Consider the following 17,959-nt stretch of genomic DNA (forward strand, 5'->3'; position numbering starts at 1 on the left):
AGAAAGGTATCAAAGCTAGGTATAAAAAAACAAAGGGGAGCTGATTTTTGTTCTTGAGCTAGTATTCACGAAGCATTCAAAATCAGGTAAAAAATATCTCATGATTTCTCATTTTTTTAATTTGTTTACTCTTTCAGATTTCTTGTTTCTAATTGATTTCCATTTTTCCACCGTACACACGATAATTCAAATTATAAACTATGTTGATTTTTTTATTTTTTTATTTTTGTAAAATATTTTAGATAAACTAACTTGTGTGCATAAGATTAAACCAAGTAATGTCTTTTAAGAAATTTTGCACCTGCTATAATAGTTTTATTTTTAGCTTAAAATTTTTAACTCATGGAGACTCATTAAAATTAACATAAATTTTTATAGACTAATCATGTCTTAATATCGGTGGTTTATTCTATCAATTCTCAATCTTAATATTAAAAGTTCTTTCAAATATTAAAAGCATGGATGTTTAGAATATGTGGAATTTTCACTAATCAAATATTAAATGTTTTCTGCAGAACTTCAATTGTATTGAACATTAATTTGTTCTCTCTACAGACTGGACAAAAGATTTGAGCACAGTGGTTGTTTGTAAATCTGTTGAAAAACAAGGTAAACATCATATTCTTGGTTTTGCTTTATCCAAAGATATTAATTGAACTCATTGATTTTTGCTTGCTTTTCGTCATAATTACAAGGTCATCATCATATAAAATTAAAAAATAGACATGTAGGGTTTAATGCTAGTGCATATATATTTTGTCTTTAAGAACTTTTAGGCACTGAACAACTTCATATAAAATCTTTTATACATTTTTTTATACTCTTGTTGGAGATCAAATAAATGTCATATAAATTGGGCACGTCTAATATATTCATAGGTGACATCTATAAAAACTTATCTCTACTTTTTAAAAAGAGTTATTTTCTATAAGAGGTTATCGAATCAATACAATATAACAACGAAAAATAGAATAACTTAACAAATAAATTTTTTTAATCAAGATTTCAATAAAGAACCAAAAGTTCTAACAAGAAGATTACAAAAGACGGGGCAAAAAACAAAAACCCCGAAGAAAATTACTCACCAAAATACACCCTATGAAAAATATAATAAAGGAGAATTTATAAAGTCATAGAAATTATAATTGGTGCGAGTAATTTTCACGATGAAATAGAATAACTTAACAACTAATTATTATTAATTTTAATATATATTAATTTTATAAAGTTTATAGAACACTTTAAAATACATCTGTTTTCCACCGAGTTTGGGATTATTGCTCTTTTTATCAATTGAACTCTTGTCGGGTAGTCTGTCAAGCAAAAGTCTCAGAGTAAACACCTTGATCTTCGTAGGAGCTTTAAATTCCCACCTGACTTCAAGTGTTTCTATCAATTTAGCATCAACTTTCTAAAGGACAATTACACTGAAAAGACCTTGTTTGTAATTGATTTCCATTTTTCCACCGTAGACATGATAATTCATTCATTGCTTCTTTATAGTGAATACAAATTATAAGCTATGAAGATCAGATTGTTCAAAGCTCAATGTTGATTTTTTATTTTTTTTTCGTAAAATATTTTAAGGAAGATAACATGTGTGTAAAAGAATAAACCAAGTTTTGTCTTTTGTGAAATTTTGCTCTTGCTAGTTGAAGTTAAAATTTTTAACTCATGAAGACTCTTTAAACCAAGTTTTGTCTAGATATCAGTGGACATAGAATGGTCGTATTTTTCAAGATCTACTTGTATTGAAGTTCCTAAACAATATTGCAATGTTACTAGTCCCTAAAGTATGAAATCCATAAATTTAGTCCTTAATTTATAAGAAAATTTGCAATGTTAACCTTAGCATCTATATATGAAAATTTGGTGGTTTATTCTATCATTTCTCAATCTTAATATTAAAAGTTCTTTCTAATTTTAAAAGCATGGATGTTTAGAATATGTGGAATTTTGACTAATCAAATATTAAATGTTTATTGCAGAATTTCAATTGTATTGAACATTAATTTGTTCTCTCTACAGACTGGACAAAAGAAGAAGACTTTTCACAATATTTGAGCAAAGTGGTTGTTTGTAAATCTGTTGAAAAACAAGGTAAAAATCATACCCTTGCTTAGTTGCCTTTAATCTTTTGATTTTTGCTTGCTTTTCTTCATAATTACAAGGTCATCATCATATATTATAAACAAAATGACATGTAAGGTTTCATGCTAGTGTATATATATTTTGTCTTTAAGAAGTTTTAGGCTCTGAACAACTTCATATAAAATATTTTATACATTTTTTTATATTTTTGTTAGAGGTCAGCTTATAATTGTTGTCATTCTTAATATTTCCTTTTTTGGTATGGACTGCCTCTCTCCGTAATGTGTAAGAGAGAGATATGAATCTAGGTAACTAACTGATAACATGGTTAATTAGCCTAAAAGCTCTATCTATAATAGATAATAAATAATCAGTTAGTTAGGTAGTTACACTCTAAGCATAGAGTTAGTTATTCTGTTACACTTTAAGTGTTACTACCATCTCACTCTTGTATATATACTGAACTGTAATCATCAATACAAGTTGAGAGATTCTGTTGCATTCTTTTCTCTCCTTCTTCCATTGTTATGTGCATAACTCACAACTCATAATATGGTATCATCGTCTTCGATCCACACTCTTCCGCACATCTTCTTTCTTCTTCATTGAGCATCGTCTTCTGATCGTGCTCATCTTCTTCCTTTTCTTCCTCACGATTCTTCACTTTCTCGTTACTTCGATCATGCCGCCACGCATTGATCCTTCTGCACACCGCATCACCAATGGTGACGTTGATTCCGTGTACTATGTTCATCCGAGTGAAGGCCCTAATTCTGTTGTTATTACTCCTCAATTGAATGGATCCAACTACATTTCTTGGTCTCGTTCCATGGAACGTGCTCTTGGCGCCAAGAATAAGCTTTCCTTCATCAAAGGATCGATTTTGGTTCCTGCACCTAACGATCTTAACCGTTCTGAATGGGAACGTTGCAACTGCCTCGTCCATTCTTGGATCCTTAATTCTGTTAGCCCTGCGATTGCTCAAACGATCGTCTTCTTGGAGAATGCTCTTGATGCATGGAACGATCTCAAAGAACGCTTCGCAAAAGTTGATCGTATTCGTGTTTCCAATCTACGTACTGAGATCAATAATCTCAAACAAGGTAACAAATCTGTTCTTGACTATTTCACTGAATTGCGTGGGCTATGGGAAGAATTGAATTCCCACAGACCAATTCCGATTTGCATCTGTGCTCAACAATGTCGTTGTGCTGCTATGCGAAGTGCAAGAGATTTTCGCCTTGAGGATCAAATTATTCAATTTCTCACTAGTTTGAATGATAAATTTTCTGTTATCAAAACGCAAGTTTTGTTGATGGATCCTCTCCCATCTATAAACAAAGTATACTCAATGGTGATTCAAGAAGAGAGCCACAACATTTCATTGCTTCCTAGTCCTGCAATCACATCTCATGTAGATGAAGCCAATACCCTTGTTAATGCACTTGATCCGCGAAAATTCAATGATCGTGGTAAAGCTTCTAATTCATATGGTAATTCTTCCACTAATAGAAAAGATAGCAGAGTTTGTACTTTTTGCAACAGGACTGGTCACACCATTGATGTATGCTATCACAAGCATGGCTTTCCTCAAAATTTCACCAAACGACAAGCAAATGCTTCCACTTCTGCATCTGGTGATACACAATCAGTAACTCACATTGGTGAAGAAGCTCCTGCAGCCAACTCAAATGCTAGCATCACTCAGGATCAGCTGGCTCAATTGATTAGCTTGCTCCAACAGACAAATTTGCTGCCTCCTAACCCTAGTCCAAACACTAGCACCAATCATATTTCCACTCATGTTGCTATACCTTCACAAGAGAACTCAGGTAAAGCCTTTGTCTCCACTATTTCCTGTTCTACCCTTACCAAACCTGATTTTTGGATACTTGACTCAGGAGCAAATGATCATATTTGCTCCTCCCTATATTGGTTCAGTTCCTATCATGAAATTGCACCTATTAATGTGTGTCTTCCCAATGGTTCTGTTATTGTAGCTAAACTTGCAGGCACCATTCACTTTTCCCATTCTCTACACTTATCCAATGTGTTGTATTCCCCTGAATTCTCACTAAATCTTCTTTCTGTTTCTAAACTTTGTCAATCCCTCAATTGTTCCTTTCATTTTTCTGACAATAAATGTTTTATTCAGGATATGAACACCAAGAGGATGATTGGTTTGGCTAATCAAATTGAAGGGTTGTACAGACTTGTACCAGATCATAGATACCTTGCATCAGAAGCTACAACTACCAATATCTCCCTTTCCAATAACACTGCACCTTATACTTTTGCCAATAATTGTAAGGTCATTCCTCCACAAGCCTTATGGCATTTTAGGTTGGGACATTTATCCCATGCTAGACTTTCACAAATGTCACAAATGTATCCCTCCATTTCTAATGACAATAAAGCTGTGTGTGATGTATGTCACTTTGCTAGACATAAGAAACTCCCATATTCTTTAAGTTCATCTAAGGCATCACAAAAATTTGAGTTACTTCATTTTGACATATGGGGTCCCATTTCAATCAATTCTATTCACAACCATAAATACTTCTTGACAGTAGTTGATGACTTTAGCCGATTCACTTGGATAATTTTACTCGAAGCCAAATCTGAAGTTTCCACTCATGTCAAACAGTTTATTAGCCTTATTGAAAACCAGTTCCATCTCTGCCCTAAGTTTGTAAGGACTGATAATGGTCCTGAATTCTTGTTGCCTGAATTTTTTGCCTCTAAAGGCATTGTTCACCAAAGATCTTGTGTTGAGTCTCCTCAACAAAATGCTAGGGTAGAGAGGAAACACCAACATCTCCTTAATGTTGGCCGTGCCCTACTCTATCATTCCAACCTACCCAAACAATACTGGTCCTATGCTGTCAGTTATGGCGCATTCATCATAAATAGAGTCAATACACCTTTACTTACCCACCAATCACCTTATCATCTTCTCCATAATAGTTCCCCTGACATCACTAAAGTTAAAGTCTTTGGATCCCTTTGCTATGCTTCAACTTTAACCAATCATCGTACTAAGCTAGATACCCGAGCCAGAAAATCTCTTTTCCTTGGTTATGTTGTTGGATACAAAGGATCCATCTTGCTTGATCTTCATTCTCTTACCATTTTTATCTCTAGGAATGTCACACATCATGAGCATATCCTCCCATATCATAAACATCCTGACTCCACCACTCCTAATTGGGAATATTTCAGTTTCTTAGAACCCAAGCAACAGTCCATTCAACCACCACCTCTGTCTCTATCTAATGATAATTCATCTGATCCCATTATTTCTCATTCCACCCAACCCCCTAACCCTAACCCTGGCCCTCTTGTTTATCATGATAATCCTCAGTCATCTACACCTATCCCCCACCAGCCACAACCTTTCTATACCTCTCCAACCAAACACTCGTGTTTCTTCTCGAGTCAAAAATCCCCCATCCCACCTCAAAGACTACGTCTGTACTACCTTCAATGATACACCAACACATTCATCCTCAGGTACTCCCTATTCTATCTCAAACTATATTTCCTATTCTAATCTTTCTCCTTCACATTATCGTTTTAGCTTATCTGTTTCAACTAACCATGAACCTAAAACCTACAAAGAGGCATGCAAATATGAATGTTGGAATCAAGTTATGAAGTTAGAGTTAGATGCCCTTGAACAAACTGGTACTTGGTTGATTGTAGATCTTCCACCCAATGTGAAACCTATTGGTTGTCGTTGGGTATACAAAGTGAAACACAAATCTGATGGCAGCATTGAGAGATTTAAGGCACGCCTTGTTGCTAAAGGATACAATCAAATCGAAGGGCTTGACTACTCCGACACCTTCTCACCAGTTGTTAAACTCACCACAGTCAGACTTGTTCTTGCTTTGGCTTCAGCTCAAAACTGGTACCTTCATCAACTAGATGTCAACAACGCGTTTTTACACGGTGACTTGCATGAGGACGTTTACATGGTTATACCGCCAGGTGTGCAGACTTCTAAACCTAACCAAGTCTGCAAACTTGTCAAATCCTTATATGGATTGAAACAAGCAAGCAGGCAATGGTTTGAGAAACTGACTTCCCTTTTTCTTCACCATGGATACATACAAGCTGCATCTGATCATTCATTATTTGTCAAGAAAACATCTACTGCCTTCACAATTTTGCTTGTGTATGTTGATGATGTAATCTTAGCTGGTGATTCCTTGCATGAATTTCAATCCATAAAAGATATCTTGCACCAACAATTCAAGATAAAGGATCTTGGTATTCTCAAATATTTTTTGGGATTGGAAGTCGCTCACTCGAAGCAAGGCATCTTCATATGTCAACGTAAATATTGCCTCGATCTCCTCAGTGATTCAGGTTTTATGGGCTCCAAACCTGCTACCACACCCTCTGACCCTTCAATTAAATTGTGCCATGATAATAGCCCTGAGTTTCCTGACATTCCTTCCTACAGAAGACTTGTTGGTAGACTAATATATCTTAACACCACACGTCCAGACATAACCTTCATCACCCAGCAACTCAGTCAGTTCCTCTCCAAACCATCCACACAACACTACAATGCTGCTTGTCGTGTCCTTAGGTATCTGAAACTCTTTCCTGGCCAAGGCTTGTTTTACCCTCGCAATTCCTCTCTTCATGTCACCGGGTTCTCTGATGCAGACTGGGCCGGTTGTTTTGATACAAGGAGATCAGTTTCTGGCTCTTGCTTCTATCTAGGCAACTCTCTTATTTCATGGCGCACCAAGAAACAAACCACAGTGTCCCGCTCATCATCCGAGGCTGAATATCGTGCTTTAGCTGCAGCCACGTGTGAGCTACAATGGATACTTTTTCTTCTTCGAGACATGTCCATCACTTGCACACAGATTCCTGCATTATTCTGCGACAGCCAAAGTGCGCTCCATATTGCAGCCAATCCAGTATTTCACGAACGTACTAAGCACCTTGACATAGATTGTCATATCGTCCGCGAAAAGTATCTTGCTGGCATTATGAAGCTGCTCCCTTTCACTTCTCAGAATCAACTAGCTGATTTTTTCACTAAATCTCTCCTCCCTAAGCCCTTTCAATCTCTGAAATCCAAGTTGAATTTGTTGAACATCTACCAAATTCCAACTTGTGGGGGCCTAATAGATAATAAATAATCAGTTAGTTAGGTAGTTACACTCTAAGCATAGAGTTAGTTATTCTGTTACACTCTAAGTGTTACTACCATCTCACTCTTGTATATATACTGAACTGTAATCATCAATACAAGTTGAGAGATTCTGTTGCATTCTTTTCTCTCCTTCTTCCATTGTTATGTGCATAACTCACAACTCATAATAATCTAATCTATTATATATATATATATATATATATATATATATATATATATATATATATATATATATATATATATATATATATATATATATTAAACTAGAGTCGCGTATTCTTTCATTGACGCCTCATAGTCCTTGTCATTTAAATTTGCCAAGTCAAATATCAATTGAACTCTTGCCGGAAGTCTTTCCAGCAAAAGTCTTCAAATCAACACCTTGATCTTCATAGGAGTTTTAACTTCCCACATGACTTCAAGTCTTTCAATCAATTTCGCATCTAATTATGAAATTTCCTCTACATGCATCAACTTTCTATAACACGACTGCACAGAAGAGACCATATCTGCATTCCCTATCCATACAAAGTCATACTATTTTCCTCTAACTAGTTGAACATCCTTCAGAAATTCAAACAGCTTCTCATCTATAAGATGTATCTTCTACTCCCAAGTACCCTCCCTCCAATGAACATTATGATTAACCTTCCCATCTTTGTTTGAAGCCATATCATACAATGGTGGAAATTCCCTAGCTAAAATTCCTGTACCAATCCATTTAGATTTCCAAAAAGCTATTTTCCCACCATCCCCTAATTTACAAGAAATTAAGATAAAGAAGCTATTATCCTCCAACCTATCTTGGCTACCAACCATTAAGATTGAATTTTCCCACATATAAGATATCAACACCCCCCTTGTTTTTCTCGTTGCACATGAATTTCCAAGTCACCCATTTTCTGTCATCATTTCCTTGCCAAATAAACTTTCTTCGAATGCTTCAAATTGACTGTTGTACTTTTACTGTGGCTTTATAGAATGACAAACGATACATTGGAAGGTTACAAAGCACATACTTAACTAGTATCACTTTACTACCAATTGATACATGTTTACCATTCCACACTAATAGCTTATTGCTTAACATAGATAAATCAGGTTCCCACGCATCAATTCTTCTAGGGTTACAACCTACTATAATTCCTAGAAATTTAAAAGGAATAATGTTTCTAGTACAACAAAGAAACAAAGAGGCCATCTTGAACCAACTTTGTAGAGCTTTAATTGCCCACAAATTCTCCATAAATTGCTACCTAATTCCAACTCCATAAGGCTTACTTTTTCCATGTTGACACTCAATCCAGAGGCCATCTTGAACCCTCTCAGTAGAGTTTTAACGATCCATAAAATCTCCCATGATGCTTGAACTACACTTAGGGTGTCATATGCAAATTCCAGTAGAATAGACACTTGCTCACTCATTTCGAATCCTTAACCTACACGGTATTCTTGACTCAGACCCTTACTCACTTTTAAGTTTTTCGTAGGGCTCCCATTGACCAACACTTACATACTATTCTATAAACACAACCACTTACACCATTTTGAACAAAAAGCTAATCTTTTAAGCATGATTTTCGTAGGGCCCCAATTTACACAGTCATACGCTTGATTGAATTCAGCTTTGAACAACATGCACTCCCTTGTATCTCTTTTTGCTCGATCCAATATCTAATTAATTTCCAACACTCCATCGGAAATTTTTCAATCCGATACAAAGACAATTTGAGTTTCAAAGATCACTTGACCTATAACCCTGCAGCTAGAATTTTTGAAATAACTTTGTACATAAAACCTCCCAAACAAGAATGAATTTGTCATAGCTTTGGGTAACCTGCCACTGCTATGGAAATCCATAACAAACTCATCTGACAGAAGGATTCTATCTAACCTATTCCTAGAACTACCATCAACATTAGACCAAAAAAAATATTGTACATATATATAGAAAGGTAAAATCGATTCAATTTTTTTAAATATAGTCAAACTGTTAGAGGTTAGAATAAGTAATTAACGACTTTAAAAGGCGTAGATATTAGATGAATATATAATGTTAGACAAAAAATAAAATATTAATTTTAAAAGATTTATACTAAATAATAAAAATATATCTTGAATATTAAAATTTTATTAAAATATTTCTTACAATACTAATGAAACAATTACTCTAAAATTACGATATATCATTTCCACAAAATAAATAATTATTCTAAAATGAAGGTTTATCATCTTAATAAAATCTGGTTGAAGAAAAATTCACCAAAGATTAAAAAATAAAAGATTGTTTGTTTCATTAAAGTAATTCACGTCATCTTAACAAATTTTAATGATATACTTAAAGGTTTAATTAATTGATATTTAATGGTACCTATTAGACAATGTCTATTTTCCGTGAGATATAAAATGCAAAATTGAAAAAGCATTCTTCGAAAAATGGAGAAGTTCTTCTTAGTCATTTGAATGTATACTGTCTCCCAATTCCTAAAATGAAGATGTAATAATTTTTTTAAAAACTGGTAAAAAGTAAATGAAATATAAAATAATTATTGAATTTTTACCATTTTTACATATTCAAGTGTAATCTAAATTACTGAAAATAGATTAATCAAAGGCACCGATTCTTGTGTCAACACCTCATCATCCATGTCATCTAGAATTTTCTCCTCAAATATATTTCTATGTGACATCTTTTAAAATTTTTTATTTTATTTTCCACTTTTCAAAAAGGCATGCTCTGTAATAGAGTTCATCAGTGCAACACCCCATAACTACACAAAATATTTATTTAATGACTAGTTAATAATAATTTCAATATATATATTAATTCTATAAATGTTATATAAATATAATATATATATATATATATATATATATATATATATATATATATATATATATATATATATATATATATATATATATATATATATATTTTGCAATCTTTACATTTATTTCATAATTGCTAATATTTTTTAAAAGGTAAAATTAATTTTATTAGTTTAGTCGATATAGTGAAATTGTTTAAGTTAATATAATACAAGTTTGGTATTTAAAAAAATACAAGTTTAAATAAGTAATGATTAATAACTTACAAAAACTTAGATGTTAGATGAACATAAAATAACAAAATAAGACAAAAAATAACATATAGTCCTTACAAAATGTACACTAAACATTAAAAAATATATTGAATAATAAACAATTTAAAAGACATTACATACAAAATTAAAAAAAAGAATTTCTATAAAATTAATATTTATCATTTTCAAAAAATTCTGTTGAATAAAATTCATCAAAGTTTAAAAGCAAAATATCTTAACATAATTTAATGATAGAATTTAATAATTTAAGAAATTGATATTCAATGTAGTTATTAGACATGTCTATTTGCCGTGAGAAAAAAATAAGATATAGACAATTCACATGAGTTATTTCAATTAGAGCTGTTAAAATGAGCTACATGACCCTAAACACGGGGGCCTGAGATTTTTCTGGGATGCGCCTAAAAAACTCATATTTAAATGGTTGTAAGTGACCATGCAATTGTATGCAAAAAATACTTGTGGCGCATAAAATAAGACCCGAAAAATAAGACCCAAGCTCTAACTTTTCTGTCTATAAAATGAATATGATGTAACATTTTAAAAAATCGGAAAAAGTAAAGAAAATATATAAAAAAAAAAATATTGAATTTTTTTCCATTTACTTCACATTTTAAATTTACACAACAACGTGTTATTTTATCATTTTTACATATTGAAACATCATCTAAGTTGTTGAAGAATATACTAAATTAGAGTTGAGATTTTATAAATTTTGTTTAAATCAATATAATTAAAGTTTAAATATAGTAAAATCGATTCTATAAGTTTAGTCGATATAGTAAAATTGTTTTAGTCAAAATAATAAAAATTTTGTTTAACAACACAATCCAAGATGAAATAAGTACTAATAATTAATTACTTACAAAAGTTGAGATTTTAGATGATCATATAATTAGAGAAAAAACAAAATATTAAGCTTTAAAAACATAAAAGTGCACTACATAATAAATAATGTATTGAGTATTAAAGAATGTTTAAACAAATTACAAACAAAATTAATGAAAAAATTACTCTAAAATTAAAATTCATCATTTTCACAAAATCCAGTTGAAGACGTTTCATCATAAATTAAAAGATAAAAGATCGTTTGTTTCAATAAAGTAATTCACACCAACTTATCTAAATTTAATTATATGACTTAATAATTTGAGTAATTGATATTCAACGTACCTATTAGACATGTTTATTTGGCTTGAGAAATAAAATGCAAAATTAAAAAAAATAATAATTCAAAAAATGGGCAATTTCATCTGAGTCAGTTGAATGTAGAATGTCCCTCATCTATAAAATGAGTAAGATATAACATTTTAAAAATGTTAATAAAAAATTAAAGGAAATATAAAACAATTATTTAACTTTATTCATTTTTCACTTTTTAAAATTAAATAACACCGTGTTATTTGTTATTTATTTTTAAATATTCAAACGTCATCTAAAATATTGAAAAATATATTTGTTCAAAGTCTTGGATTTTTGTGTTGAAACGACATAATCCATGTCATCTAAAATTGCCAAATCAATTATATTTTTATGTGGCATCTTCACTTTTCAAAAAGGCTTATTCTCTAATTGAGTGAATTGATTCAACACCCGGTAACTAAAAAATATTGACTTAACAACTAATTACTAATTACTTTTGTATTTATTAGTTTTATAAATCTTGTTGAATACCTTTTTTCTTTGCAATATTTTCATTTTTACGTTATTGTTAGTATATTTTTGAAAGATGAAATTGAAGATTTAAAATACTATGTAAATATTAAACGTAATCACAAGTGTATATCGTTGTAAAACACCGATACTAACACGACAACACTAGTAATAATTTTTTTTAAAAATAAAAATTAAATATATTCCCAAATGTATTTTGCTACTAAACTATGTATTGTCTTTTTGAAGTTTTGTTATACATTTATGGCTAAATTTGATTTATTGAAATTATTTTAGATGGAAAGTTCCTTAACTGATTTGGGGAAGTCATTTGTGGAGAAAATGATAAATGGAGCAATAGCAGAATTACGCCATGTATTTTGCTTCACATGCATTGTTAAGGAATTCGAAGAAGAAAAAATTTCACTAAAAGAAGAAATGAAAACATTGGAGCAACGTGCTAAAGTGGCAGCAGGAAGAGATAAAGATATTCTTGCTAATGTTCATTATTGGAAAGAGGAAGTTGATAAGCTCATTCAAGAGGACATCAAAATAAAACAAACATGTTTTTTGGGCTTATGTCCTGATTGCATGTGGCGATATAAAAGAGGGAAGGAGTTGGCAAATAACATAGAGGAGATTAAACATTTGATAAAAAAGGGAGAAAAATTTGAAAATATTGAACGTTTTCAATCTAAAGATTACATTTCTTTTAAAAGTAGAGAGTGCAAATATAGAGAGCTTATGGATGCACTACTAGATGAAAACAACTATATGATTGGATTGCAAGGTATAGGGGGCATCGGAAAAACTACATTGGCCAAAAAAGTGGGTAAAGAATTAAAGATATCTAAACAATTCACTCGTGTAATCATTACAACAGTGTCATTTACTCCTGATACAAAAAAAATTCAAGATGATATTGTTGGTCCTTTTGGACTAGAATTGGAGAACTATAACGACTCAAACAGGCCCGAAGAAGTATGGAGGATATTAACAAGTGGTGAGAAAATTCTTATTATAATGGATGATGTGTGGGATCAAGACCCGCCTCTTGATTTTGATCTAATAGGAATTCCAAAAAAAGACAGTCACTATGGTTGCAGAGTTCTTATAACCACACGGAGTAAACAAGTATTACAAAAAATGAATTGTGATAAGAAGATTGAATTGGAGTTATTATCGGAAGAAGAAGCATGGGATATGTTCAAAGCGTACGCCGGTATAAGCAATAGTTTTTCAAAAAAATTGATTACTAAGGGACGTGAAATTGCTAAGGAATGCAAACAATTACCGATTGCAATAGTAGTTATCGCCGGAAATTTAAAGGGCCAACAAGATCGTAAGCACCAGTGGGATGCTACGCTAAAATCATTGAAGAAAACTGTATCCATGGATGATGTCGATAAAGAAAAGGTTGAAATTTATAAATGTTTGAAGTCTAGCTATGATGGTATGAAGGATGAAAAAGTCAAGGGATTGTTTCTCCTATCTTCTCTATTTCCAGAAGATAAAGAAATTTCTATTGAAATTCTAACTAGACTAGGCATAGGAACAGGCCTTTTTGGGAAGAATTACGGTAGGTACAATGATGCTCGAAACAAAGTAGGTGTAGCTATATATAAACTCATAGATTTGTGTTTGATGGTGGGGGTCGGTGAAGAACATGTAAAAATGCATGATTTGGTTCGTGAAGCAGCTCAATGGACAGCATACAAAGAGATTCGATGTGTGAAATTATCGAGCAAAGATGAAAAATCATCGGTTGAAAAGGAAAAAAATATGAAATATTTATTTTGTGAAGGGAAGTACATGGATTTGTTTTCTTGGAAGTATGATGGTTCCAAACTTGAGACTCTAATTCTCGACGTGAAAAGGGATGAAGACCGTAAACGTATGGAAGCCCGGAGTTCTTTCTTTAAAAATATTGACCAACTTCAAGTTTTGTACTTTTCAAGTCATAACAAACGACCCCTATCATTACCAGATTCAATTCACTCATTGGCAAATATTCGATCTATACTGGTTGATGGAGTTGATTTAGGTGACATCTCTGTTTTGGGAAATCTACAAAGTCTTGAGACTCTTGATTTGGTTAATTGCGGAATCAATGAATTGCCACACGAAATTTCAAAGTTGGGGAAATTTAAAGTGTTAAACTTGAAAGACTGTGAAATTAGAAAGAATAATCCATTTGAGGTTATTAAAGTATGTCTGACACTTGAAGAGTTGTACTTCATAGATAGTTTTAATAGGTCTTGTGACGAAATAAACTTACCCCAATTGCAAAGGTATCGTGTAGGTAATAAGTGGGACTGGAGTCGGATTAGTTATTCACTATCAAAATGTGTGGCTTTTACTGACAAATTCAGTTTTCCTTCAAAAGCAACATACAAGTATTGCATGCAAACATCAGAGAGTCTTCAACTAAATGGAATTTCAATTATGGAGGGATGGATAAATCTCATGCCTGAGATTGTTGATATACATCATGGTATGAATGATCTTGTTGAGCTTTGTCTGACAGAATTTTCACAATTACAGTGTCTCACTGACACAATTGGTTTTCAAGTTCCACCAGTATTGTCCAACTTGTTTGTCTTAAAACTGGAAAAAATGAACAATTTGGAAATACTATTCAAAGGTTCCCTTTCTTTTGAATCTTTGAAGTGTTTGGAGGAGCTATCAATAACAAACTGTAAAATGCTTCAAAGATTGTCTGATTCTCTGCTAAACCTCTACAATCTAAAGACTATTGTACTTCGGAAATGTCCAATGTTGGTTAACCTCTCTTCATTGTTAACTTCTCGGAACCTGACGGTGTTAGAGAGATTGGAAATATTTGATTGTGGGAACTTGAAAAACATAATAATAGATGAAAGAGGAGAAAAGGAATTGAGAGAAACATATAACAAGAAATATGTCTCAATGTTTCCAAAACTAAAACATCTTGAAATTTTAAACTGTCAGCTATTAGAATCAGTACTTCCTTTGCTCTTCTCTCAAGACCTTCCAGTTCTAGAAGATTTAAGAATAGAAAACTGTGATGAGCTCAAATACATATTTAGAAAATGTCAACATGTTGAATTGGGTTTGTTAAAACATATACAGCTTTGGCAATTCCCAAAATTGAAAACACTTAGAGTTCAAAACTGCGAGCAATTGGAATATATATTTGAGCACTACATTGATGACCATCAAAACCACAATGGAATTCACCTTAATCTTCCAGCATTACAACATGACCATCAAAACCACAATGAAATTCACCTTGATCTTCCAGCATTACGATATCTGGAGCTTCGCTATCTAAAAAAATTAGTCTCCATATGTCCGAAACACTATTATACAACAATTCCTCAATTGAAAATACTTGATCTCGAAGAATGCTCTTTGGATAATTCAATCATGAAGGTAATGTTGTTTCCATATATCTTGTTTGCCAAAACAGTCAATAATTTCAATTTTACTTGAAGAATGTTGATAGATTGCAATTGACAATTACTTGGAGAAATTAATATTTTAATATACTACAAATGAAAATAAAAATGTTTTCATATATAAAACACTTAATATCATTGAATATTATTATAACTTGTGTGGATATCCAAAATTTGAAAATCACTTAAATTTGAAGTCATTTTAAATTACTTTTCATAACATTTATTATTTTTTAAAAATATGTTAATATATATTTTTATTATTTTTGAATAATATTTTCATAAAACTCATTTTTAAAAATATATTTTATGAGTTGTGTTTTTTTTTCTGCATTCCATGATTAATATATAAAAAAAAACATTATACGTTTACATTTTCATAAGTTGTATGCATATGTCACTAATGTTTGGTTTCATTTTAGCTCCTTTATACATGGCAACGGGCACAGTATCTTCCACTACAATCAAATATCATGTGCAATGTTACGAGTATTACGCTATATGGTATTTCTAAGATAAAATCTATGTTTCTGCTTTTTAATACTTCAAGAATGCTGGTGGAATATTTGGCAATTGTGAATTGTGATGAATTGAAGCACATAATAGTAGACATTGGAGATGATGATGATGATAATGTTAGCAATAATTTGGTCAATGTCTTTCCAAAACTACAATACTTTCGCGTTGTAAATTGCGGGGAATTGAAACACATATTTGGACACTACTCTGATGGCCATCAAAACAAGAATGAGATTCACCTTCAATTTCCAGCATTAGAGTATCTCCAACTTTACAATCTGCGAAGTTTTGTTGCCATGTGTCCAACACAATATCATACAACATTTCCACCTTCGATAGATTTCGAGGGTTCCTCTTTAGATGATGCATTCTTGAAGGTACTCCTGGTTTCGATATGTCTTAGTTGTTTGTCAAATTAATCAATGATTTTAATTTTACATGAAAAATGTTGATGGGTTACAATTGACATTAATTTGGTGAAAATAATACTTTCATGTATTATAAATGAAATATAAATGTTTTCAAAATTAAATTCTTAATATTATTGTTACCATATTCCTATCAAATGAAATATATATATATATATATATATATATATATATATATATATATATATATATATATATATATATATATATATATATATATATATATATATATATATATATATATATATATATATCAAGGTAATAAATATCATTGAACACCTTGATTTCAAAATAAAGGTTTGTTTAGTAAAATATATTTTGCTCATTTGTTACTTTTGCTCATCCGTTAGTCATTGGTTTCTTTCAAATTTATGACAGCTTTTTACATATTCTTGTTTCAGTGTTTGAAAGAAACAAATGACCAAAGTATTCAATACCTTAAAAATTGGCGCGCGAGTCATGTAGGTGATAACAATTATAATAGTTCATACAAAGATTTACATGAAGTGGAGCAGACTGCATGTAATGGAAAGAGACAAGTTCAAGTACAATCGAAGAAAGAGTCAACATCACATAAGATGGAAGAGGCACTTTTAGCATGGACTAAAGCATCTTTGGCAAAAGTTGAGAGATACAGGGATATGAGTCTGGAGAGTACTTCACGTGTAACATCAGAGTGCTCTCTTACTAAGTGTGTGACAGTTCTGGATGAGATGAGAGACATTCCGCAAGATGCATATGCAAAAGCTTTGGAAAAATTGATGAATCCTGATTGGAGAGAAGTTTTCATCGCCATGTCAATTGAGAGGAAACGTGGATGGGTACTTGGACTTAAAGGATAAAATCATACTTGAATTTGTGTTGAAAACGATGATACATATTTATCTTAGTACTTTGTTTATGGTTTTTATGATTATGTACTTTGTTCTATTTGCTGACAATTGTTTTTATTTTTATGCATTGTTTTAAATTTTATAGTTATGTTATAAAACCCTTTTTATGAAGAATAAACCTTTGAAGATCTCCTTTGTCCACCAAGACCCTCACCTTGTATTGACACTATTTTACCCATATTAGGAAGTTTTAGAACTATGGCAGCAGTCTGATGTTGTCACTTCTGGTGTGACATATTCACTTCATCTTTTTTTAAACATTAAGCATGTGGATGAACATGTAGTTTCTTGAGGAGTCACCACATAGCAAATGTTTTTGGACCTAACTCCCCTTATCAAAACTTCATTCTTCCCATTAGTGTCCAAAACTTCTCTCTTAGAGATATTTACCTTCAGATGTTGATCACACAACATACTTATGAATATAGATTTAGTAGTCATAGCTTTAACAAGGAGAACATCATAAAGAATGGGGAACCTTCACTACGCCAAAATTGATCTTTTGTAGTACCTAATTTAATAGCACTTTTAAAAAAAATGCTATTAAAAAGGAAAAAAGATATTTATAAAAGCACTTTATGGTGGGGCACTATTATAAAATACAAACAATGTGATTTTGATAGCACTTAGCAAAAAAAACGCTATTATTAAA

At 31.8% G+C, this 17,959-nt stretch overlaps 1 protein-coding gene across 1 annotated transcript; it reads left to right on the forward strand.

Annotated features, from left to right (window-relative positions):
• The first annotated feature begins 418 nt into the window (after positions 1 to 418).
• Positions 419 to 17,420, forward strand: LOC131635879 (disease resistance protein At4g27190-like). Its single transcript, XM_058906512.1, has 5 exons — positions 419 to 609; positions 1,989 to 2,100; positions 12,325 to 15,441; positions 15,890 to 16,363; positions 16,816 to 17,420. The coding sequence occupies exons 3-5, from the start codon at positions 12,325 to 12,327 to the stop codon at positions 17,254 to 17,256; spliced, it is 4,032 nt and encodes a 1,343-aa protein (XP_058762495.1). The 5' UTR covers positions 419 to 609; positions 1,989 to 2,100; the 3' UTR covers positions 17,257 to 17,420.
• Positions 17,421 to 17,959: the final 539 nt, after the last annotated feature.

Source organism: Vicia villosa, unplaced genomic scaffold, assembly GCF_029867415.1.
Source record: "Vicia villosa cultivar HV-30 ecotype Madison, WI unplaced genomic scaffold, Vvil1.0 ctg.001583F_1_1, whole genome shotgun sequence".
NCBI classification, from domain to species: domain Eukaryota; kingdom Viridiplantae; phylum Streptophyta; class Magnoliopsida; order Fabales; family Fabaceae; genus Vicia; species Vicia villosa.